General features: G+C 36.9%; 1 protein-coding gene across 10 annotated transcripts in view; it reads left to right on the top strand.

The window, feature by feature from the left end:
* ZNF385B (zinc finger protein 385B) overlaps nucleotides 1-27,095 on the top strand; it is a 313,431-nt gene that overhangs the window by 206,752 nt on the left and 79,584 nt on the right. For 6 of the 10 annotated variants that reach the window (XM_027055374.2, XM_027055373.2, XM_027055380.2 and 3 more), the window contains one exon: nucleotides 20,340-20,485. In XM_027055374.2, coding sequence (XP_026911175.1) covers nucleotides 20,340-20,485 — 146 coding nt within the window. Of the gene's footprint in view, nucleotides 1-5,364; nucleotides 6,838-10,084; nucleotides 10,512-14,738; nucleotides 16,641-20,339; nucleotides 20,486-27,095 lie in introns of those variants that run through there. The other 4 variants (XM_027055376.2, XM_053215392.1, XM_027055378.2 and 1 more) reach the window with 4 other exon arrangements.

Here is a 27,095-nt window from a genome sequence, read left to right as displayed (position 1 = left end):
CATCTGTAGGCAAAGGATCCTCATGTACCTACAAATGGAAATGTGCACCAAATACTTGGTAGATTGACTAAATACCATGTCTCATATATCATACTCTTGCCAAATGTATGTCAGCCCTGTGATAATGATATACCTTTATTTTAAATGTTCCTGACTTCATATCAGCACTGTATATAATCAGTGAATACTCAGGGGAAAGAAAAGAATATCAATATCTGGGGAGTCCTTCAAATCATTTGATGCATAAAAAGTATCTTCATACTTGTAAAGGCTGGGGAATTATAGTCATTCATTTATTCAAAATCTGTATTGAGTGCCTATCTGCGGCCTAGCACTGTTCCAGAGCTGGGAATAAAACACCTAGAATATAGCTGCTTCTGTCATGGAGATTATATTCTAGTAAGAGGAGACAATAAACAAGTAAACGAATAAAACAAAATAATTTTAGAAACAAATAAGTGGATGGCGTAAATAAAACAGAACCATGTAATAGAGGAAACACCTTGCTGAAGACCTCAGCTAAAACACAACTGAATTTGGGGATGAGAATTCCCAAAACAAGAAAGGGAACAAGAAAGGCAAAAGCCTTGAGATAAGAGTGAATTTGACATGTTCAAGAAAGAGAAAAGAAGCTTGGGTCTTGAAAGGGGGAAGGGTGGGCAAGTGGAGGTGATACAAGGTGGGGTTATGTAAGTAAGCAGAGGCTTAGTCATGTGGCAAATGTAGGCCATGGTAAGGAAAGATTTTATGCAAAGTGTGGTGGGAAGCCATTATGCACTGGAATAACACGATAAGATTTGTATTTTTAAAGTTTGTTTACCTGCTGTGAGGAGACCAAGTATAAGGGAACATAAATGTTCCCAGAAAGATCCATTCAGAGCCATTAGCTGTGGTCCAGATAGATGCTGATGGCTTGGACTAGGAGGTGGCAGTGACATGGAGAGAACCAGAAAGATTTGTAATATGTGCTGGGAGTACAACCAGGACTTGGTAATAGTCCGGAAATAGGTGGTGAGCCAAAGGAGAAACCAAGGAATCATGTATTTTAAGGTCTTACTTAAGTCCTGCCCTCACAGTGAAACTTCTCCAGCCATTCTAACTCACTTCTCTCTCCTTTTGGTGGAGCAGTTGTTTTTTGAGCTCATAATATGTATAAGGCACAGTTCCTAGTGTTTAGGATACATTAGTGAACAAAAGACATATCCCTGCCCTTGTGAGGTTGTATTCTCTCCTGTACTACTTCTTTCCCTGGGCCTATGATTCACACTAAATTGTATGTGTCTTTGTATTATTCTCTAAGTGTTTCAGATATATTATTTTTGTTCTGCAATTAGTCACCTTCTCAAGGACCAAGGACCCCAGTTCTCAGTTTATCATGATGTCTAGCTCACTACTGGGTGGGGGGGAGGGGAGCAAAAGTAACAGTGAAAATATGTCTTCTTTGTTGATAATAATGTCTTGTTTATAGGCTTGCCTACTTTAAATAAATTTGTGAAAATCCAAAATTGCAATTCAGATAATTGGAAAGGCAATCATTTTTCCATTAAAAAGGGATTATTTACTCACTGAAGAGTTACTTTAAAATAACAGACTCCCCTAATGAATGTAATTAAAAGTTTGTTAACAGGCCATCATGTATTTGTCAGGGGATGTGGGCAAAGGAACTGAAGCTAGAGTATCAGGGGCCACAATCAATTTAAAATTAATCCAAAATGAAGACAAAGAAGCTGAAATTTAGAATTGTAATTAAAGAAGAAAATAATTTCTGATTTCTGAAAATTTAAACATATTGACTTTATAGGAGACTTTCATTTTCTAAATTTACCATTTATAATCGACAGTTATAAATTGATTCTTTAACCAGAGCACATTCATCCTGGCAATGAAAAGTAATCATCTGAATACACACAAAAAAATTGGCTTCTGGTTATAACTTTTGGAGTATGCCTTAAAATATGAAGAAGAAAACAAAATTCATGGTGTTATGTTTTATAAAGGAGTTTGAGCACTTCATAAGCACTCAGAATATTGACTCCTTTTCCTGACCCCTTGTAGTAATGTTGGCATTGAGGTACTCTTGCTAATGTAATGTTCTAGCTACTACACCTGTCTGGTGGGTTAATTAACTTTGGAGCACTATTCCAGGAATCCAGTGAACGTTTAGGACTTTATTTATGTGAAAAATGCTTCTAGGTTCTAGAATAACTTTAAACCCAAGGTTAAGAAAACACCCCATTTATAAGGGGCCCTCTAAAACTTGTTTCTGTATATCTCACCATGTTTCCTCTTTGAAGACCATCATAATTACCAAGGGGAAATAAAACCTTTAATCAGGTAGTATGCAGCAGCACAGTTCATGTAAGAGTATACATGCCATTCCTCTTACTTCATTCATTCATTCGGTACATTTGTTGAGTGCTTTCTCTTGGCAAGTCCCTAGGCAAAAGCAGCACATCATGTTTGTCCCTAACCTGGAAGAGCTTATAGCTTCTTGGGGGAAAGGATACACAATAGAATGACTTAAATACTGTAAAAGACATATTAGTGAAATGTATCACAGGTTCAAAGGAGAACGAGATACTTTATTCTGATGGAAGTAGGAAGACTTCCTAGAAGAGATGGCATTTAAAATGCCACTTGAGGGGTGCCTGGGTTGTTCAGTTGATTAAGCCTGCAACTTAGGCCTAGGTCGTGATCTCACGGCTCCTGAGTTCGAGCCCCGGATCAGGCTGTGTGCTGACAGATCAGAGCCTGGAGCCTGCTTCAGATTCTGTGTCTCCCTGTCTCTCTGCCCCATCCCCACTTGCACTCTGTTCTCTCTGTCTCTCAAAATGAATAAACGTTAAAATTTTTTTAATAAAAAATAAAATAAAATAAAATAAAATAAAATAAAATAAAATAAAATAAAATAAAATAAAATAAAATGCTACTTGAGGGTAGAATGAGAAGGGACAGAAAGGCAAGGGCATCCTGGGAAGCCTAAGCAAAGTGATAGAACTAAGAAAGTATGTATATATAAGAGCCAACCAGTGCTTCATGCAGTAGACATTTCTAGAGCAACTACTTACTAGGTGTAGGGCACCAAAAAGCCAGAGACAGAAAGAAAAACATTTTGTCCTTGCCCTTGAGAAATAGTTCAGTTTAGCATATCTTAGAAAGTTTTCAATTAAGAACAATGAGGGATGCTGAACTGAGATGTTGTAATTGTATACTCTGGTGATGGTTTTGGTGATGGTGATGGTAATGCCTATCATTTGCTAAATCCTTCAATGTGCTGTATGCGCTACTAAGAATTTACATGCACTAGTTCCTTCAGGTCTCCTCATGAGATATGATTGGTGTTTTTATTCCTACTTGTCAGCTGAGAAAACAGGCTTAACAAGTCAATTAATTCATTTAATGTTGCCCAGCTGGTAAGTAGCAGAGTAGAGATTTGAACAGGTGTACAGTATTGGATTTCAGAGCCTGTAACTCACTAAGGGGAACAATGGAAGACATTTGAATAGGCAAATGATTGATTTGAGCTGCGCTTCCCAAGAATTCACTTAACCACAGGGGGAATACCGTGATTAAAGAATTCCTAGTAGTAAGCAGCCAATGAGGATCTAAATGACGGTAATGGTAATAGGTATGAAAAGGGGAAGGAGGTGGAAGATGTCCTAAAGATAACTAACTTGATTTAGGGGCAAGGAAGAGGGTAAAGTTAAATACCATTCTTCAAGTTTTAGAGTCTATATAACCAGAAAACTCATGGTCCAGGGCAGTGAAATAAAGACCACCAGAGGAAGAATGTCCCTTCTGGTGATGGAGGGGAGCTGGTGTGACTAGTTTAATTTTGTACAAGTTGAACTTGAGATGCCAAGGGGATAATACAGGTGCGAGGAGTCCAGCAGGTGTTCAGAAATACAAGAGCTGATCTTGGAAAAGAGGTGTTTAGATATAGGAGCGTATTCTAGCAATGGTACACAGAGGTCAAGGAAGACTGATAAAGGACTTCAAAACCATAGTTTTATTAAGATGGGGAAATCAGAAACCAGATTTATGAAGTGAAAAGGATAGTAAAAAAAAAAGTGAAGAAGGAAGTAGGCTATGCTAAAAGGAACTGAAGTTAAGGGAAATGAGAGAATGGCTGGTAGACTAAAAGGCTAACAGAAATAAGGGAAGTTTTCTTTGTTTTCTTTAAGAATGAAATGACTTGACTGAAGAACGGTGGTAACTTAGGGAGTTAAATTTTGTAATCAGTGGGGCTGCACTAACTCAAGGGCATACGTGATGGGTTAGCCAGGTAAGAGATGCCTGGTGACTCCTTGAGAGTCATTCAGACTCTTGTCACCCCCTTTAGATCACCACTTAAATGCCACCTCTCTGCTAAGGCCTTTAGCTTTCCCATAGAAGCTTAAGTGCTCTATCATGTTCTCCTACCGCTTTTAGTACATATATGCATGCACCATGGACCAGTGGCTCACAATGATCAGTGTGTTTCACATCACCTGAAGGGCTGGTTAAAACACAGATTTCTGAGGGGCATCTGGGTGGCTCAGTCAGTGAAGCATCCTACTCTTGATTTTGGCTCAGGTCATAATCTTGCGGTTCGTGAGATCAAGTCCTGCATTCGACTCCATGCTGTGAGCGAGGAGCCTGCTTAGGATTCTTTCTCTCCTTATTTCTCTGCCCCCACCTTTTCCCCTTCTCTCAAAATAAATAAATAAGCTTAAAAACAACAACAACAACAACAACAACAACAACAACACAGATTTCTGAGTCCCACTCTCAGAGTTTATAATTCTGGGATGGAGCCTGGAAATTTGCTTTGCTTTGCTTCTCAGGTGATGCTGACGCTTCTGGTTTGGGGACCGCACTTTGTATACTACTAAAGTAAACGAAGGACCTATGGGAGGTACACATAAAGGTTTGGGAGTTTGAGTATGGACTAGTATGTCAGACCTAGAAATGTTCTGGAAAATACTCCAGGAATCAGGCATGATTTAAGGGCAGGCAAAAAAGAATGGAATTATTTGCCTGGCTCCATGAAAGAAAAATACTTCTAAGGAAGTAACAACATAATCCCTACTGAACACAGTTTTCTTAGGAGGGGTCTAGGTTTTTTAATTTAGGTGTAGATTTTTAAAAATAAAAAATTAAGGGTGCTTGGGTGGCTCAGTCGGTTGAGCGTCCGACTTGGGCTCAGGTCATGACCTCGCAGTTCATGAGTTCGAGCCACGCATCGCCTCTGTACCGACAGCTCAGAGCCTGGAGCCTGCTTCCGATTCTGTGTCTCCCTCTCTCACTACCCCTCCCCCACTCTCTCACTCTCTTTCAAAAATAAATAAACATTTTAAAAAAATTTTTTTAAATAAATAAAAATTAAAATTAAAAATTAAAGTGAAAACCACAGCAGTGACTATAAGTTTATTTTAATCATGAACAACTAAATATTATGTGAGCAAGAAGTGCACAATTGCTATTTGGGGAGAAATAAGTATAGAGCTGGCATACTATGTTCCATTTAGAATGCTATTTTGTTTTATTCATAACAACTGAGATCATGGGGCTTGGAGATATGCACTAATTCTAAGAGCTGGTTTTATAATTATCATTTTGATTGCTGCATCTAATTATTTCCTTAGGTTTACCTGTCCCTGATGGTTACCATGCAAATCTGACATAAGCAGATATATCAGATCTCTGGATTTGAATGGGTGCAGTTTGCTCTGTACGTCACTAAAGTGTTGGCTGTGGTTGTCAAATGTGCTAAGTTGCACAACCAAAGGTGCAAAATCCTTCCTGACATTTAAAAGATCAATCATTTCAAGTTTCTTTCATTCAGTCAAATGTCCACTAAGCGAATTCATCAATATCAATGACAATCAGCCTAGCATAAGCAAAATAACCAGTAAGTCATAGCCATACTGCATAACATGGACGTAACAGAAGCTTATTATGATCACATGGGTCAGATGCCACTAGATGAAGAGTGAAATTAGACATATGAGTACATAATGTATCCTTTTAGTTCCAAGCCTATACAACTGCTAATTTCACCATGAAAATTCTCCCACATGATTGAAATTAGGTTTTTGACATTGAAAAGCATAAACATCCCTATTAATGTTATCAACATCAAATTGTTACCTGCTTTAGTCTTTTTTAATTATATGCTGTGAATCTTTATTTAAAACCTAAAAATGTACAGGCAAGGAAAGAAATTATTGAGGCCTAATGGTATGCAGATAAATTATTCTGGACTAACAGAATAAAAATGAAGTTCATATTTTGAGAACGTATTCCTTTTTCAAATAAAAAGCAATTTTAAAAGAAAGATTTAGTTGCCCACCCAGAAAAGAAAAAACAACAACAACAATCCCTTTAAGTCTAAGTGACACCATAAATTCCAAATTGGTATTATAAATAAATATTTTGAGAGAGTTACAGTGCTTTGTTGGGAAAGAGAGGTGAGTGTCAGATGATCTGATTTCATTTTTACTATGGCTGAGTGGTAGTTTCTGAGTAGCCGGGTACCTGGGAGCTACTCAGAAAAATTACATGAAAGAAAGTAATTGTCAGTCTTTTAGGATATATTTGGTTCAGTGTCGTCAGAAGGTAGTCTGCCCTCTCCCTGGAATCAAGTTGCAAACACTATCCTCAATAGTAATTAGAGCTAAGCGGCAATTACAGGACGTATGATTTGTTCAGACGCACTGCCTGTCGGCTGTTTCCTAGCACCACATTTCACAGAAGCACCAGGTTGAAATGATGGAATTATTTATCTCTCAATGTAATACTTCGTACAGTGCTTGAATGCAGGAGTGAACGTGGACTGTAATCTTAAAAACGAAGGTAAGCATTGCTGGCTGATCAGCATTTACACCTCAGGGAACTTTTTCATGAAGTATGTGACAAAAATGTAAAACAGCTAAAATCAATTTCAGAAAAAGAGAAAAGGATCAGAATTAGAGCAAATAGAATTTGCTAATTTTACAACTCCCCTGTTCAAGATCATCTTGGTTTTCCTGGTTTGTTTTTATTTAAATTGTAATATTGGTTCACTTTGCTATATATAATAAAGATGTGACTGATTTCCCACATCTCCTCTATCCTTTTTCTTTTGAAGTTTGTCTCAGAATAGCTGGTAGGTAAAAATGAAATTCATGTTTAATCCAAGTATTTAGAGCCCTCTCTCACTTTTTCCTTCAGGAAATCTGTTTAAGCTGATGATTGTCCCGATTCAAGAATGCACATTCAAACTGACAGAACAGTGGCTAGTAGCCTGTCACTAAATTAGGTGACGTGGGTGATTTGCACCCTTATCCCCATCTTTATGATAAGCGTGTTTCAAGCTTTTAATGTTTCATCTAGTTCAAATCAAAATTCAGTGACTTCAATGTTTACTTACACCCGTGGGCATAGAAATCTCTCTGGAAACTAGGTAAGTTTAGCTCCTCAAGAGGGAGTATTGTCTGTTATGAGGATGGATGTGGTTTGTATGTCCATAGTAGATGCTTGTAAAATTCTCATTTCTGTTTTAATGTTATTGCTTTAGTTCCCCCCCCAAAATCCTTTTTTTTTCAATTTTGCCATTTTTTTGAACATGAATAAATATTACTGTTAGTAAAGAGCTTATGAAGTCTTGGCAGCAGGTAGATAGATGTTTTATCTCGTAGTCCCCAGTAGGATTTCAGGTGGTTGGAAAATATTGAAAGAGCATCAACTTCTTTCATTCTGTCTCATTGGTGAATTAGAGGTGTAAACACTGAGGGTTCAGTAGACTCTTGAAAAAATGAGTAGATTGAAGCCCATGAGCCTTCATTTTTCCAAGGTCCTAGAGACTCTGTGATGTTAGACTTCTTAGCAGACACTTGCTCAGTGGAGTTATCACAATTAGGCTAGTATCTGATTTTGGAAGAAAATTGTTTTTCTCGCCCTGGGTCCATGATTGGCTTCAATCTGTATATTTGCTTTGTCATGGAATCATTTATCTTTAGCACCATTTTCTTCATCAGAAAAATGTGGGATGATCATAAGCCATGTAACAGATTAGATATCTACTTAGTATATTTTAAAGCACCTTGTGCTCTGTAATGAAAAGTTATAGTATTTGTATAACCCAGGACACTGATGACAAATTTCTATACAAATATACCACTAAAATCTAACTTCTTAACTTGCTCTACTTTGTCATGGGTATGGCAGATATTATGTGAGTATATATGAAAACAATCCTCAGTTGTTGGAACTGGCATGACTATTTGAGACATAACCAGAGATATGACCTTCATCTAATTGGTTTATCTTGTCACAGGGACAAACTTGTCCTGATACCAGTAAAATCTTGCTATTTGTCTTTTGATTTGTAGAAGCAAATATTGAAAACAAAATGAATGCTGCAAAAGAAGGCAAATGACAAAGTTTGAGTGCTTTCTGGTTCCCAGGCAGTATTATGGTGAAAGAGAGAGAGACAGAGACAAAGAGACAAGAGACAGACAGGTACATACACATGCAGAGATAGAAAGACATAGAAACAGAGACATGAGAGGGATGAGAGATGAGAGAGGCAGAAAAGACAAACAGGTGAGAGGGAGGGAGACTAGAGAGACAGGGAAGGATAAGAAGGAGAGAGAAAGAGGGTGTTAGAGAAAAAAAAAAAGACAGACACAAGTCAATCAAAGTTTGGAAATAGAAATTGTGCAATTTTGGAACTTTGGGTTCTTTTCTACATTTTCTTTAACTGGAAACATGCTTTGTCAAATTAAATACATTGAGCCCTACCTAGGTCTATTACTTTTCCATTTGCGTCCTTTAAAGCAAAGGGAGCTTAAAAGGCTGTTTGAAGTTCAGAAGAGACCAAGAGTCAAAACAAATGTTCGTCTAAAAAAAAAAAACATTTCCATTCCTTTCTTGCTTTATAAAGCAAATCACTGACAAGGAAAATGATGAGTGCTATGATTAAATTCTCTACTTTCCATGTGGCACTTTATTAAAAAATCATTATGTCTTTGACTTTTGGTGTTCTTTGGGGAAGTGAGAATCATTTGAGAAGCCAAATAGAAATTCCATAGAAGAAAAACTGGCACAAAGTCAGTATAATGGCACAAGAATAAACATGATACACAGGGACAGGGGGCAATCATTTATGATGAATCACTTCCAATGCAGAAAATCCTTGGGCATTCATTGGAGGGCCTTATCTGATGCGGTTTTGCATATCACTACTGCCCCAGAAGCTGCCTGAATGACTGAAGCAAGTAGCATCAATTTCTAGGATGTCAGAACAATGGCAGAGTTCCAAGAAGCCGTATCAGGGGTTGGCCATTCCGTTCAATATCCACTAAAGACCCTTTGGAGTGCAAGCCTCCCCTTAGGTCACAGGACTCCATGTTTCTCAGGATAAGGGTGATACCACATTGCCTCCCAGCTGCTCAGCTCCTTTCTTGGAAGGGATTGGATGGCCTGCTTAACTAAGTTGTACCTCCTTATATAGTTTTTGCTCTGTTCTACTTCATTCTCTACAGATTTCTACAATACAGTCAAAGATAAAAGGGAGGAAAATCATTTTAGGAGTGAGATGCTAAGAAATTCCAAATAAGGAATTGGTGCTAATTCTAGTCTCTGTAACATTAAGCCAAACTTAACCACTCTTCCCTCCCTCCTCAAGTCCCCCTCATGTTTTTCCCTAAGTGAACCTCACTATCTCCCTATTACTTACAGTCTCTGCTTGCTCTATTCCTGGCGTGGCCAGATTAGTCACCCCATACCAGGTTTCCACAGGGATGAAATGGCAGCTTTCACGAGTCCTGGCAGCCACATGGGAGCCATGTCTATGGTTCCTGGATGAAAATGGCTTCTTGGCTGATGGGGGACCAAGAATGGCCTTATCTATGATGGTCACCATGATCATAATCCACTAGAATTTGTCCTGAATTCTCTACAGTGCATTATAATTATGGTGGCCATAGAATATGTATGCAGAAAGGAAAAAGGGTTATAGCACAGTTGTTACTATCCTGTTTATTCCCAAACTGTGCTTCCTAGGAGCCTATTACTTTTTTCTTTTTTCTTTTTTTTTTTTAACATAGGCAACAGCTTTTGAATAGCTTTGAAATGTTTAGTTAATATTTAAGTTAAGGAAACCTCTTTTCTCTACCAAAGTGGGAGTAGAGAGCACTGGCAGAGCAAATACTAACTCTGTTTCTTTAAATTGAGCAAGCTTCTGGAGAAAAAGTGTCTTTTTAAAGGACCATTAAGTAAATCACTATTCCTTTTCACCCTGTTTGGTTCTTAAATGCAAATAGCCAAGTCACTGAATGCAAGAACTGAAATTTGCTGAAACTAGGGGGCAAAACATTTTGTATCCTGGAGCTAGAATGTATAGCAGCAGCTGGATGGATTGACCTCCTGAGTTGCTGTATGCAGTGCCTTCAGCCTGGCCCTTTAGTGAGCTGCAGAGGAGAGGCATAAAGACAGACCCAGAGAGGCCTCAATGACCCTGCTGTTTTGATCTGCTCTGATGGAAGGTCAGTTGCCATTGCTTGGAAAAATGTGTCTTTTCAGATAGCATTTTTGTTGCAGTACTGATAGTCCTTCAGTATAAAAATCACCAAAAAATGCATGTGTGCCTCCTGGTATGAAGCTATTTGAATTAGTTATATTGATCCAAACAGTACAGCTGAAAGCATAGTTTTGATGGGGTTTGTTGTTCTCTTTTTTATATCATTGGGAATATTTAAAAAATTGTTTAAAATGAGGTGTTGCAATCAATCTTCTGCTGTTCTTAAATGTTGCCTCATGGCCGCACTGACTTTTTTCTTTGATTTAGTTTCTTTCATTATTCATATTAATAAAACATTAAAATTAAAATCTCATTGAAAAATGAATACTCCTAAATTTTAGTCAAAATATAAAAAGAAAACAGACCATCTATTTAAATTTTTAAAGAAGATAAAGACTTCAACATATGATTCTTGTATGTCTTTGATTGTATTGACTTAAATATTCGAAACAATGTCTCTGGGCAGTGGGAACTCTAAATGTGAGTCTACCGTCAGTCAGGTATCATGCTGTATTAAATTCTCTCAATCATTTATCTCATGTAAAATTAAGGGTAGATTCTTTTTTTTTTTTAATGTTTATTTATTTTGTGAGAGCGTAAGTGGGTAAGGGCGGGGAGAGAGAGAGAAAGAGAGAGAGAGAATCCCAAGCAGGCCCTGCACTGCCAGTGTAGAGCCCGACATGGGGCTCAAGCCCAAAAACCGTGAGATCATGGCCTGAGCCGAAATCAAGAGTCGGACACTTAACCAACTGAACCACTCAGGTACCCCAAGGGTAGATTCTTATATTATGTTTAGCTCTAAAATGTTATGAGATATAATTCCTCTAGAAGTATTCAACGGTTTGAGAAAAATGGTTATTGGGAATAAGAGAGTCTGTATTTTTTGAAGGTTTCTAAAATAAGTCATAGTTTAAAAAAATAAAAATAAAATAAAACAAAATAAAATAAAATAAAATAAAATAAAATAAAATAAAATAAAAAGTCTTAGTTCCATGAGGCCATTAGGTCCGTCACATGCTGTAAAGAGAGAGCAAAAGTTCCTCTGTAACAGAAAAAGGCTTCAGACTTCACGAAAGCATCTTGATGCCATAGACAGGAATCATTGGGCAAATGTAGCACAGGACCATCTCCCTGTCTCTTTTTGCCAGAAAGTTTCGTCAGGCTACAGTGACCTCCCAATCCATGCTCGACCTCAGACAATTTTAGTAAAGCCCTGTCTGGAGATAATTTTGGCTTCTCTAAAGACTTGGTAATTTAGGAACTAAGCTCATGACATTCCCTTTTGATAAGTCAGGTATATTAAAAACTATTTCAAAAAAATGATAAAGCACTTGTCAGAACCCTGTTTTCCTTTCTTTGAGTTTCCTTTCTTGCATGGTCATGCTTAATAATGTCAGATTACAGGTGGAAAAACTATAACAAAGCAAAAATATTGTCCATTCAGCTTCAAAGAAGACAATTGATCCTCAAGACTTTTTCTGAAAACGAATTATCTTCTTTACTTAAATTCTGAAATTCTCAGATTTTTCAATTCTACCTCAAAAACGGATGACAGCTATTGAGGTATCCACATGTGTAATCATATGATATTTTGGTACTACAGAGTAAAAAAATCTGACCCTTTCTTTCAACGTTTAAATATAAGAAAGTCAGTGCATGGGCAAAATATTCAGATATAAATGAATCCCGACGTGGCTGTAAGTACTCTATCGCCCCACATTCAAAAGGCCATCCATTGCATCTTAGTAAAAGATTCATCGTTTTGTGTAAAACCTGGCATATTACTACTAAACCCAAAGGACATTGTGGCTTAAAATCCATCATGATGTGGCTTCACTGCTGTTTTTTGAGGCAGCACTTCATTATTGCCCATAAACTTCAGTGTGATACTCAGAGGGATTTATTTTTAAATGCAACATTCTGCCAGGATGCCGCTGTTGGACTCTCTGGAGGGAACCCTGAGGTGCCCCAAGGGAGATCCAGGAGCAGAACTGCCAATTGTTAAGATTTTATGGACTCAGAGTTCTAGATACACATTTTTCTCTTTGGCATCAGTAGATTCTGTGTCAGTCTCTTCCATCCACTTAAGAAATTCAGCAAGGAAGCATCAGCATTAAAGGGAAATTTTATTTTCTCACAAATCATTTTGAGCAAAATCAAGCTGGCAGGGGGAAAAAAAGCATCATATTCATCCTAAAAGTATACAAACCTGACAGTGTTTGAAGATGTTCTTATTGGAGAATTTTGCCTGTATTTGCCAAAATAGTTTACTAAAATTATTATCATTGGACACATTACTTCTAAAAAGTTTCTGGAGAAGTATAACATACAGAAATGTGCACATAAGTGTACGGTTGAATGAATGTACATAAACATAACATACCTGTGTAACTGGCACCAAGACCAGGTAGAAGACATTTCCAGCACCTTAGAAGCCCGTCTCATGCTCCACCCACCCTTCCTACAAGGATAGCCCTATCCTAACAGTATAGATTAGTTTTGTCTGATTTTGTACTCTGTGTAAATTGGTATTATACAGCATATTGATATGCTTCCTGATTTTTGGGTTTTTTTTTTAACATTATGTTTGCAAGGTCTGTTTGTTGTTGCATGTAATTATAAGTCATTTGTCTTCAGTGCTATATTCCATTATGTGAATGTTTTATTGCATGAAGAACCAAAATTACTTGTTTCTACTGTTGATGGGTTAATTAGCTAATTTCCAGTTTGGGGCATTGTAAATAGTATTGCTATGAGCATTCTAGTGCATATTATTTCTGTTAGGTAAATACCTAAGGCTGGACTTGCTGAGTCATAGGGTATGTATATATTCAGTTTTAGTAGATATTGCTGGTTATCCAAAGTGGTCGTAACCATTGACACCAGAGGGGAGGAGGTTGGGGGGATGGGCTAAATAGGTGATAGGGAATAAGAAGGGCACTTGTTGTGATGAGCACTGGGTAATGTATGGAAGTGGTGAATCACTATATGGTACACCTGAAACTCTATTACTCTGTATGCTAACTGGAATTTAAATGAAAACTGAAAAAAAAAGTTCTAGTTGCTCCATATCCTTGTCAGCACTTGATAATCTCAATATTTCTTCATTGTAGCCATTCTTGTGGGTATGTAGTGATATCTCATTGAAGTTTTAATTTGCATATCCCTAATGACTAATGAAGTTAAGCACTTTTTCATATTTACTGGCCATTTTAGTATATATTTTTGTGAAGTGTCTATTCTTCTACCCATGTTTTCTGTCATGTTTTCATTTTCTTATTGATCTATAGGAGTTCTTTATTCTAGATTAAAGTCCTTTGTCAAAATCTCTATTTTATTATTACTCCCACTCTGTGGATTACCTTTTCATTTCCTTGATATGTCATATTCCCACAGATTTATTCTTCATAGAGCATATTGTCAATTTTTTTATGATTAACACCTTTTGTTTCCTATTTAAGAAATCTTTGCTTACTCCAAGGTCATAAAGATGTTCTGCTTTTCTCTTTCCTGTTTGATCTTTTAAGCCAGAAATGCTAAGAATATCTTGAATGCTTAAGAAAGTTTTGAATTGTAATACATTTGGTCTTCTCCATGTTTTTTGCTTATGCGGTTCACTCTACTATTCTACCATATTCACCTCTCAAAATACGCATCATCCTCGAGACTTACCTTAAGAGATAGCTCATCTATGAAAACATTTATGAACCCAACTCCTAAACAGATGTAATTTCTTTCTTTCTTGAACCCCTTTAGCATTTTGTTGATAATTTGTGATCCCTGACATATCCTGCCTTTTATAACTATTGAACTTAAGTATTTATTCTCCCGGGATATGGTGTAATGTGAGACGAGTAGGAAGAGTTCATAACTCCAGTAACCAAAGCTTGGTATGTGTCAGGCACAGGATTAAGCATTTTTCTTAGAAAAGTACTACCAGTCTTATGCCGTAGGTATTCTTATTTTCCCCAATTTATACAAAAGAAAATAGAGGTTGTCCACATTTGCACAAGAAAGTAGTAGACCTGAACTCCTGAACTGGTACATTTCACTTGCGTAGAACAGCATTGCCTGAAGGACATGCCAAGCATTAATGGTTCCAGAATCTCTGTGGGGGTGGGGGTGGGGGGGAAGAATTGGTTCATGCTCAAGAAATGGAGAGTAGAAATTATATCTGCCTCGACATTCACAGTGCCTGTTACTATATTGTAAGCTGCAAGATGTCTTGCAAAAAAGAATCACTTTAAACTTTGTTGAAGCCAGCATTTTTTAAATGTATTTGAGGACAGAATCTTTTTCACTTAACAACTTTACATATAACCCACTTTATGGAATGATGACATGGGCTTTAAAGTCAGTCAAACAAGAACTGAAACTGAGGCCTTACTACCTACCGCATACTAGGTGATCTCAGTCTCTTTAAGCCTCACCCTTCTCATCTGTAAAATGGGATAATAATACAAGCCTCATAGGATTGTATTATAATTTAATAAAATAAGGAACACAAATCACTTAGCCATATATAAAGTAAAATCTCATTAAATGGTAGTAGTGGTTTATCTTCTCCAAAAAGTAAAATAAATTCTGTCTGATTCAGTTTATATAGTCCCTGCAGCTGTTAGCACTATGGCTTTACAGTTGTTCATCCATAGTATTTATGAAATTAAATAATACTATTACTTAGGGAAGGTTATTTTTAGATAAATATATTCTAGAAGCATTTCCTATAGAGTATTAAAGAAATCTTACATATTTTAGTTACCAGTATCAATCACTACATTAGGATCAAATAAAAGTTTCAACTAACTCCCAGCTTCAAAGAAGATTGAACATTTTAAATATCTTAATTCAATGGTAAAATGCTGTCTGCAGCCGGAGCATGTGCCGATATAACTGAAGTGTTTTCAAGTGTGTAATTTGGTGACCATAGCGCAGTAGTAAAGAACAAAATTCAGTAGTCAAATTTCCTGGATTTTCATATTGCCTTCTCCATGTACAAAATACTTGTGGTTGAGCTTATCTTCTTTGTGACTCAGTTTCTCATCTGTAAAATGGGGCTAGTAATAATACCTTGTTTATTAGGTTATTGTGAACACATATGTATAATTTACACATATACTCTTTTTTTTAAGTCATTTATTTCGAGAGAGCACACCCGTGCAAGAGCATGGGAGGAGCAGAGAGAGAGAGGGCAAGAGAGATTCCCAAACAGACTCTGCAATGTCAGGTCAGAGACCAACGCAGGGCTCGATCCCACGAACCGTGAGATCAACATATACTCTTAATATATACAGAAATCAGTATATAATATATAATAATGTATAAAGATGTAAATGATATAAACATATAATTTAATATACCTAAATGAGTATATATGGATATACACATACAGATGTGTATATATATTCTTATTTGTGTCTACATATGTACATACATATGTAATGTGCTTAGAATGGTGCCTGGCACACAGTATGCACTATAAAAATGTTATCTCTCAGTTTTTATGTGGCGTTTTCAGAAACAAACCCTTTTCAGTCACATAGCCTATTCACATAGCCACCTCCTTATGACTACAGTAGATCTCCTGATACCTTGGTTTTCCTCACATGACAGACTGATGAAAGAAAGGAAATGGTGAGAGAGAGACCACAGGAGATGCTGGTTGGTGATTGTTCTGGTAAGAGGGAAGGTTACTCACTGAAGCTGAGAAAGCAATAAAAAGAGAAAACTGAGTTTGGTAGAACTTGAAACGCCACTCATTTTAATTTCTTTAAAGACGTCTTCGGGGGGAAAAAAGATATCTTTGGGAGTTCTATAATTGGCATTGCCTCTACCTAATAGACTTTTATAATATGCTAAGCTTTTTATTTTAGTACTCAATAAAGCAGACATACATAATAATGGCATAAGAAGAAACTACTTCTGCAGGATATAGAATATAGATTTGATGTCATTCTGTAAATGCTTCTTCACACAGTTTTTCTGTGACTTTGGAGTTTTCTCCTTCTAACGCTGAGGTGTTTCGTTTGCTCGTGTTATGGTACATAGGGAAGAACCACTAGAAAGCCTCACAGCTATCACCTAAACCTTCAAGGTAATATTTCTAAACGTGAAAGATCACAGCAATAATGTCAAGTGTTGCCTAACTCTCAAATGAGGTGTTATTGTGATGAATTACGATATAATCCGTTGACATAATAAAGCACCTATTATGTTACAGAGGCAGTTGGCTGTAATAATAGTTTTATGATCATAGTGGTGAGTTGTCTTTCTCATATTATTGGTTTCATAGTTATAGATGAAAACAACTTGGAATTTACAGTGAAAATGAAATTGGGGGGAGAGGCTTAATTGCATTCATAGGGGGAGTATATGAACATGTGGAATTTCCATGGTGAGAGTGGTGACTGTTACATCTTTGGGGTATACATGCTGGTGTGTGTGTGTGTATTTCATTTTAGGTCAGGGAGTCTGATCAATATATATACAGCAAGTGATATAAAATCTTTATTGTCAAACAAGGTAGAGCCCTATTATGACTTAATTCATTATGATATATACCAGATTATATCCTAGGCTTTGAAATAAAGCTACATATAGGAGGTATCTTACATAATATTGCCAAATCATACAAAAGACAAAAGTTGGTCCTGTCCCCTGGGCGGAGCAATGTAAAGGATTTTTATGCTGAAATCCATGCTCATTCATTGTATTTCCAACCCTCTTTTTTTTTTTTTTTTTCTCAGCAAATTGAAGAGAAATTAAGCATTTTCTTGCAGGATGCAATGTATTTTGGCCACATTTCTGCTTGTATCTCCCACTAACTTTTGGGCATCCTAGGGTGAGGAGAAATGCATCCCAGCCTCAGAACAGTAGTAAAATCAGGAATAAGGTGACAGAGGGATTAAAACCTAACCCAGCCTGTGCAAAAAAGTGCACTTTATCCCCATTCATCTCCCACTTGCAAAAACTTCCTCTGAAGCCGTGGGTCTTGGTGAAGCAATCTGAAAAAGCAGGTCTTAAAAGTGAAAACAGCAAGGTTGAGGTGAAGGGAATTGATGAAAGCAGTTTGTATTTATTCAGGAGATCTACCAGTGCTTTAAAACAATCTGTGTTTAACATGGCAAATTGTCTGTCATTAAAATGCTAATGAATGGTAAACAGCTGCTAAGTTTTTATGCTAATGAATGGTGGCTGCGAAGTAGTTCTCAAGCCTTGTCTTTATTAGCATAGATATTTGATTGGGTAAAGGGGGATCATTGCGCATTCTGACCTTTGTTGATGGAGCAATCTGTTTGTCAGGTTCTGTGTTGCGTTACATTTGAGTTGAGTTTGTTAGTACAAAATGACTTTTGCCAGGCCCTCTGATACCGTGTGCTGCTGGTGTTATCAGAGTGTTACCATTATGGGCTTAAGGAAAACACTTTGCTTTTTGGTGAGTGGGGGAGACCCATGATGGCAAAATAATTCATCCGTTCATCAGGCAGCTTGAAGTAGAATAGTTCTGCATACTTTCTAGACTTTAGGCTTTTGACAATTATAATAATTGTGAGTTGTAAAAGGCCATCGTTCTAAAATAAGAAATATCTCTTTTTTTTTCAATTTAGCTACAGTTTTAAAGCAAAGCTTTTAAAATAAATATTTTAATAAGTGCTTCTGCAGCATTTGAAATGCTGACATAATATATCATCTTGGATCTATAAGCTCTGAAGTTAGCAGTGACTGTAACGTCACCTAATTAGAAGAAAAAGTGTAATTAAATACAGGGTGGTCATGTGAATGCCAGGCTGAGATCAGAGTATTTACTTTGGCATCTGAAAAACAACATTACTGTTTGATCTATACTTTTGGTTGATTCTATTTTTGCTGAGTCCTACTCTACATTCCCTAATGGATGAGGCTGACCTGAAGACTTGCCATTACAGGTAAATGCTTCAGACGCCTTTTTCTTTTTTTCTGCTTTTAGGATCAATGTAAATGAGGCATGATAGTCCATTAAACACTATTACTAATAATGTTCTGGAATGATTTGAAATATAAGGCAGAGTTTATTAAGAAAATCCATTATCCAAAAATATATCATTGAAATAGAAATTTTAATTATTCTGGAACACTGTGTGAGGACGTTGGTAGAAGTTTTAATAGCTGGAGCATTTCCCCATACTGTTTATTTCTCCTTCAAGTCAGTAGGAGATTTTTGGCATATGATTATTTGTGGTCCTATATAGACATGCTGGGAGAAATTGGAACCCTCATACACTGCTTGTGGTACTATGAAATGGCTCAGGCATTTTGGAAAACAATCTGAACGTTCTCAAAACATTAAACCATATGATTACCATATGACCCAATAATCCCCAATTCTACTCTTGCGTATATAGCAAAGAGAACTAAAAATGCATCTCCACACAAAAACTTACAGACAAATGTTCATAGCAGCATTACTCAGAATATCCAAAAAGTGGAAACAACCCAAATGCCCATCAACTGATGAATGAATAAGGATAAAGTGAGTCTATTTCAATGGAATATTTCACAGCCTTAAAAAGGAATGAAATCTCATACATGCTACAACATGGATGTGCCTTGAAAACATTATGCCAAGTGAAAGGAGCTTGTCACAAAGGAACTCATATTGTATGACTTCATTTAAATGAAATGTCCATAATAGACAAACCTAGAAACAGAATGGAGTAGTGGTTGCCAGGAGCTGGGCGTGTTGAGAGGAATGTGGAATGACTGCTAATGGGTATGGAGTTTCTTCTAGGGATTGTGAAAATGTTCTAAAATTGATTGTGGTGATGTGCACCGCTCTGCAGAAATGCTAAAAACCATTGAATTGTATACATTAAGTGGGATAATTGCCCAGTATGTGAATTACATCTCAATAAAGTTATATTTAAAAAGAAAAAAAAGGCACACCTGAGCCTGTGTCTCAGAGAGCCACCTGCATCAGCAGCTACTCACCTACAGTATGTGGAGGCTTCAGAAGAATGCTTGTTACTGGAGAGTGCTTTAAATCTCCCACACATGGTTTAGCCCAGATTCCTAAAGAGATGACAGCTAATTTAATTGTTAAAAAAAAGGGGGGGGGGTTAGTGGCTACAATAACACAAAGCTCGTTAGAAATAAAAGTTGGAGACAAATACTTGAGTTCCTGTCCCAACTTCTCCCCGTCCCCCAATACCATGCCCCACCCAGGCAGTGATCACTCCTTTTGGGTTCCCTAACTATCCAATGTCTAGACTACTTATTGCCCTCACAGCAAGGGCAAGCTTCACTTTGGTTTTTTTAGAGATAAAATTGTTTGAGTCATAATTTTCTTGGGAGCAGTCACTATGAGTCCGAGGTTTTTTGTTCCCCTTGTAAAAACCCTATAATTATCTTTGATGTGCATAAAGCATGCCTACTAGCTGTTCAATAACTGACTAGTAAAGAGCATCTGCTGCAAGAACCTCATCCCCTCCTCTCTCCTACATTTTTGACTACTCAGCGACAATGGTTGAACCCACAGGATGGTCTCATTCTGCCCCACCTGCCAGCAGAATCTGTGTAGTTTGTATCTCTGAGCAGCCCTTGGCCCCTGCCGTAGGGAAGTATTCTGCATCACTGTCTCACATAATGAACAAGAAGACCCCTTTTAACTGTATTCTCTCCTCCTGTGCCATTTGCTTACTTTCAGCATAACTCTCTTGCTCTGGGGTTGCAGCTCAGCAGTCCTCTTTTTGCATGGTTGGTTGGGGGTAGATGGATAGGAGGAAGATTGAATTCATTTTTGTTTTGTTCTTGGCAGGCAGTACATGCCACACTGCTACACTTCCTGCTCTTGTGCGCACACCTACCCTGATGATGCAGCCTTCACTGGATATCAAACCATTTCCACTGTCTTTTCCAGTGGACAGTAGTTCTGCTGTGGGGCTCTTTCCAAATTTTAACACAGTGAGTAAATGCATTTTTATTTTATTTGTGTCCTCCTCAATCTCTTTCATTCCAGTTGTGAATAGGCAATAGATATAGCCTGTTTCCAAAGTGTGTAATTTTAGACCATATATTGGTTACACTGACCAGCTATGTTGTGCAAGATACTCCTTCTCCCATAGGGGTTAGTCCAAACAATAGCCAGCATATTTCTTTTACAGATATTCCCACAAGTGACCTTTCACCTGTGGCTTTGAGCAGTTTTGACAGACTTCGGTGGCTTGAGAACCTTATTATTTCTGGAATACTATTCACATGCTCAAGAACACAATTTAGAGATACCAAGCCACATTGATTTTTCCCTACTACTAGAAAGAAAGGAAATGCTTTAACTACCTAGATACATTTTTATTTGGGACATATTTTAGATCTTAACAAACAGAATTTTTATTGGAAAACTACCGTGGATTATGTGAATGTGACTCTATTTTTTAAAAAGTACTTTAAAGCTACATATTAATTGTCTGCATGATACTTTGACATTCCCTTTAAAACATACAATAAAGATTAGTGAATTACCTACAATTACTAATGTTCTTCATTCAGGTCAGCTGACTGTTTATCTGAATGAAAGACATTTTGTAGGCATGCCAAGTGGAACATGACACCTTTCAACAATAGAATTCAGCATAAAATCAGTCCACAGCCAAATGCTAAACTTGTAGGAAGAGAAAAGGTTAAACAGTTCAGGTGATTGTATGAATTGTTTGTTTAGTCAATAAATGCAGTCATTTGGGACCTGATGGTCTACATGAATTATACAGCATTATAGAAGCTGCCATAATCAAGAAAAAGAATTGCATTATCAACACCACCAGACAGTGAGCATTTGAAGTATTGCCAAGTGTTTCCTTTTGCAAATTTATCTTCTGTATAAAGTGAGACAGAAAGAGGATTTTTCCTCAAGGCTTGTAAATAAATCTGCTGATGGGCCTTCTGTCATGGCTTAGTGTCGTAAGGTAATTGGGGGGTAGGGGATCAGCCTTCTTTTTAAGGAGCACTGGCTGTGACTTAGCGAATAAACAGTTGAAGTGAATGTTCACGTCTGTTTGGGTTTTTCAAAGACAAGTCAAACAGTTTAAAAAAGAAGAAGAAGAAGAAGCAGGCATAAACAGGTGAGCATCATTTCTAGCGCAGTGGAGCAGTTCAGTGAGAGAAATCAGGCCTGCCCTGACCACTTTAATCCATCAGGAGTAACCACCCAAAACACCACATCGTGCCATTTCAAACAACTTGAACTCAAGCATGCCTGTTGTATCGTCTACTGAAACATGGGTGATACATTCCAAACATAACTGAATTAAACTATACTTCTTAAAACACTTACTAGGTGTTTTTATTTTGATTAATGTGCATTTAGAAGACAGCATTTGTAGCCACTGCAGAAGTCCAGCCACTGTCAGGCAGGCACTGATCATGTGGGTAGGGTAGGCCTGAATGGTTCCTACTGCAGCTCATTTTTTTTTAACACAAATAATACATGGATACTTATTTCAAAGATTCAAATAAAACAGTAACATTCAAAGCAAAATGTGTAAGTCAGCATTCTCTGCCCTGTGTATAAGTTTACTCCTTTGCTAGAGGCAAGCACCCTCATAGGCATCCTTGTCTTCCCCTTCTAGAAGTGTGTTATGCACATACTTAATAGGAACCCAATCACAGTTGTCTTTCTACAACTGTGATGGAATGATCGGCACTATTCTCTAAGTTACTTTTTTCAACTATCAAAATGTCTTACGTATACTTCTGCATTCTTAAGGGCTATAAAAAATGGAAAGAATGTCTTCATAATTTTAAGGTAAAAATACGGTTTCATAATGGTTTACTAATGTTGTGTAGGGCTGATAGACATACTAACTTGCCTTTTTGTTTGTTCCATATAGCAATTAACATTACGAAATCTTTGAGAAAACCCAAAGCATAATTCTTTTTTTATAAAATTTTTTGATGATTTTATAATAATTTTATAAAATTATTTTTGAGAGAGACAGACAGAGTGTGAGTGGGGAGGAGCAGAGAGAGAGGAAGACACAGAATTCAAAGCAGGCTCCAGACTCCGAGCTGTCAGCACAGAGCCTGATGCGGGGCCCGAACCCACAAGCCTTGAGATCATGACTTGAACTGAAGTCAGACGCTTAACTGACAGAGCCACCCAGGCACCCCAAGCATAATTCTAATAGGAGCTCACTTTTTTTTTCTTGAAAGAAAATAAGCTAGTAATTTTCAAATGGAAATACTTTTGGTTATGATGAAGAATATAGCAAAGAACTACATGAAATGATCATTTTACTCTCTGTATTATATTACATCCAATGCATTTGGTGGGCAGAGAGTACTTCTGGTAGGATATTAAAAATTAAGTCACTGCAAGTGAGACCCTCTATCATCTGGTAAATAAATTAATTTATAGGATCATTGGACTACCTATGATTTTTCATTGAGTTACAGCTTCAATTACTCTACTCTTTTCCCTATAGACTATTCCATCCCAGTGTCTAACTCACCTCATAAATTTCCTAGGACAGTTTCATAAAAGTCATTGTCCACATTTTCCTAGGGAACATTTTTGTATCACTAATAGTAATTATACTAGATCATTGTATATTTGTGAGGTTTTCTGTCCTTTAAAGAACTCAGACCTTAGAACATTTTAGTAGACCATGATTATGATTCAGTTCCTATTGTCTAGAGGAGAGAGAGTTAGTAATGGAAGAACTGAGACTTGAATTAGAATCTCCTAACTTCAAAACTCATATTCCAGCTTGTCCGCGTCTTTGGATCTTTCGGTCCAGGTTACCTCCCACATCATTCAGTGTGAACAAAGCTCAATCAGAAATCTTTTGTGCTCTTTTCTGGAGGCATGGTAGCCAATTTTCAGCAGAATCATTACATATAAAGAGGAAAGAATTTTTTGAATGTGTAAAAAACAGAATATATTTTAAAAAGTTGTAATTTCTTGTTAGCAAATTTTAAAAACCTATTCCATTCAGTAGTCCACTTGTTCTTTGAAAGGCAAGGTGAATGCTATTATAATCACTTTCTTTTTAACCAAAGATAGTATTAGTAACTATAAGGAATATATTTTAACTCGTAATTATTATCAGAAGAATATAAACACTGTACTCTCATACCATAGCTCAAAGTTTTAGAATTTTGAAGTTCTGCTGTCTTCTTTAAGCAGATTTTTAAAAATGCATATAAAGTAATGGTTTCCTCCTGTTTTTGTAGGGGAGTATGATAATGTTACATGAGAATTATAGCAAGAATGAAATGGGATTCTGTCATATTCCAAAATGGGATACTTGCCTGTTGTATATTAAATGGTACACAATGAAGAGACATGCTTCACAGCATTCATTTAGTGGCTGTCTTACCATCTACCCCACAACTGACAAAATCTCTCTCAGTGTTTACATGTGAAGAATAAGCAAATAATTCAAGACACTGTCCAAGTGGAGCTATGAAGAGACATGCTAGGAAAGGCAGTGTAGATCACTGATACTTTCTGATGGGCTGCATGTCAAGGATGCATGTCTGGAGAACAGTGATGTTAACTCTGCACTTCAGCAGTTTTACTTTACAGGGGGGCTGTTTTGAGTCACTTACAGGTAAAAGGCTCTGCAAACCACAACAGCAATGTTTAAAGATCTCAACCTTTATATCTAAAGCCTAATGGGCTTCTTTGCCTAGCTACCTATTAATGCTCACTTCCACCACTGCCCCACCTTCAACCATTTGTCGTTCAGGGCCGACTTAGATATCACCTCCCTCACAGGAAGTTTTCTGTGATCTGCGAGTCTGCATTAAGTGCTATCCTCTGTATTTCCAGGGTACCCCCGGATTACCTCCATTATAGCAGTTGTCACACTATAGTCTAATTACCCAATTATCTATATTCACTAGGATGTCAGATCCTTGAGGACAGGGCCTATGGTATGTTCATCGCTGGATGCCTGGTATCTGGCTTGAGACCTCAGTAAAACTTTTCTGAAGGGAAGGAAAAAAGGAGGGAGGAAAGCGGCCCAGTTTTTTGCTTCTCAATGCACATGCTCCCCTACCCAGCAAAGGAAACACCAACATTTCTGAGCCGTATCTACGCATGAGGTATTAAGCCTAAGTGTTCACTTTCATTTGTATTTCTCTGGGAACTGTCATCCTTTTTTTAACTTGAGGACAATAATTAGTTACAAATTTTTCTGCAGCTCTAGTTCTGGCTTCCTCTGTGTGGATGGTATGGAAGCTTTGCAAGTATCTACTACATTTCTTGTCCTGGGTCCTACTCTTAAGAGCAGTTAGTTTAAAAAGAAAATTATTCATTACTGGGTTTTACTGAAAACATAATTAATATATGCACTAACGAGTACTGGATTTGATGAAGAGGATAAACAAAATAAGTAAAACAAAAATTCCCTAGTGTGCAAGAAACTTCTAAGAAATAGAATAAAAAAGACTAGAAAAGGAAAGATAACAAAAACCAAGAAATATAGGCAAAGTAAAAATACTTACTGAACTTTACAGTATTATAGAAGAGCCAGAAAGAATGATTTTTTTTGTATCCCAGTAGAGCTATTTTCATTATTTTGTTTTTCACTTTGATTAAATTTGTCAAATGCCTCATGGTCGTCCTTTAGTTACTGTACATAATGTTTTGGTAGCTACCAAAATATATTCAATTATTTCTATTAGAATTGGAATTTCTCATTTCCTTTACTGTGGATGCAATTGTTATCTTCATTCAATCCAGATAATACCTGGTATTTAATATCTGGTGTTTAACAAGCAGGTAATACATGATGTTTAATTCTCCATAAGAAGAGGCTGCTTCAGAATTGAAATAAATTGCATATTTAACGGGATGGATAGTATCAACTTATTATGATAAAGTAAGTCCATTAAGAAGCCAGGTCCACACACATACTGCCATAGACTGAGTGTTTGTGTCCTCCTCCCCAAATACATATTTTGAAGCCCTAACACCTGCAGATGGTATTTAGAGATGGGGTTTTTGAGAGGTGTTTAGGGTTAGATGATCATGAGGGTGAGGCCCTCATAACGGGATTAGTGCACTTATAAGAAGAGACCACAGAGAGCTTTCCCTCTCTCTACCATGTGAAGACATAGTGAGATAGCAGCCATCTGCAGCCAGGAAGAAAGCTCTCACCAGGACCTGAAGATGCTGGTGCCCTGATCTCAGACTTCCAGTCTCCACAATTGTGATAAAATATATTTCTGTTGTTTAAGCCACCGACTCTATGGTATTTTGTTATGGTAGCACAAGCAGTCTATGACATATATGCAACTTATATATTGTATGTGATGATAATAGGTCAAGTTCCTTTTTAACAGCCACATACTGGATACATACACAGATGTATTTGTGTGACTCTCCATAGCTATAGATATAATCACAAGCCACCTCAAGACCACAGTCACCTATCAATTTCTCTGCTGGTTGGCAGGTATTTTCCATGTCTACTATTTCAGATGTCTTTTTGAGTCCTGCCTTGTTTTTGCAACTGCTCTAGGAAAGCATGAGCACAATAGCATCACAGATGCTTTATTGCAAGAGGCTCAACAATCTTATTTTTGTGAAAAATAATCTGATTTTTCCTACATACCTTGAAATTATTTTTTCCTGACACATTATCAAATTTGTGGAACAGAATAAAGATGATTTCTAAGCATACAGTCCCAAATCACTGTATGCCTCTGAATCACCCATGCCAATCTGTGAAATGATCTATATATCTACTGTTTGTCATTCTAAACCCTTGAGTTTCTAGGCCATCCACAGTTTGGTAATCTCAATGAATATTTGAATTTTTTTTTTTCTTGGGACGCGTGGGTGGCTTAGTTGGTTAAGCATCAAACTTTGGCTCAGGTCATGATCTTACAGCTCGTGAGTTAGAGACCCATGTTTGTATCTGCATGGACAGCTCAGAGCCTGGAACCTGATTCAAATTCTGTGTCTCCCTCTTTCTCTTCCCCTTCCCTACTTGTGTTTTCTTTCTTTCAAAAATAAGTGAACTTTAAAATTTAAAAAAAAGCTCTAAAATTTTTCTCTCTTGTACCAGAAATAATAATATATTTATCAAGGAGGTACAAAATAAAGAAATTGGGAATCAAAATCACATTTATTTTGCTATTAATTCATGCCATGTTTCTCATGATGTTTTACTGTAAGGAAACCTGAAGTAAGCCAAAACATTTAATTTTTAAATCTATCTTTAATACTTTTACTATCTAATGAAGTCTTGATTTAAACATTTGGATACATACTTTTTTATCTGATTTTTTTTCATTTAATTTAAACAAAATATTTTATCTCTGCTAATGTGACCAACTGTGAGGGTTTTTTTTGTGTGTGTTTTTTTTTTTTTTTTTGGCCATTTAAGCCTTCTTTTTTACTCTAGTAATGCTTTGCTCTCATTAAAAAGTTATATATTCCCTATTTCCTAGGATGTTAGTATGTCCAGCTACTCGAAATGATACATTTGTCCAAATAAAAAAATAGAATGAAATAGAGATAAAATAAATAAAATAAAATGGATAAGAAAATAAATAAAATAAA

This window comes from Acinonyx jubatus, chromosome C1 (genome assembly GCF_027475565.1).
Source record: "Acinonyx jubatus isolate Ajub_Pintada_27869175 chromosome C1, VMU_Ajub_asm_v1.0, whole genome shotgun sequence".
Classification (NCBI taxonomy): Eukaryota; Metazoa; Chordata; class Mammalia; order Carnivora; family Felidae; genus Acinonyx; species Acinonyx jubatus.
The sequence above is the reverse complement of the archived record's forward strand: the minus strand, read 5'-3'. Positions and strand labels throughout refer to the sequence as shown.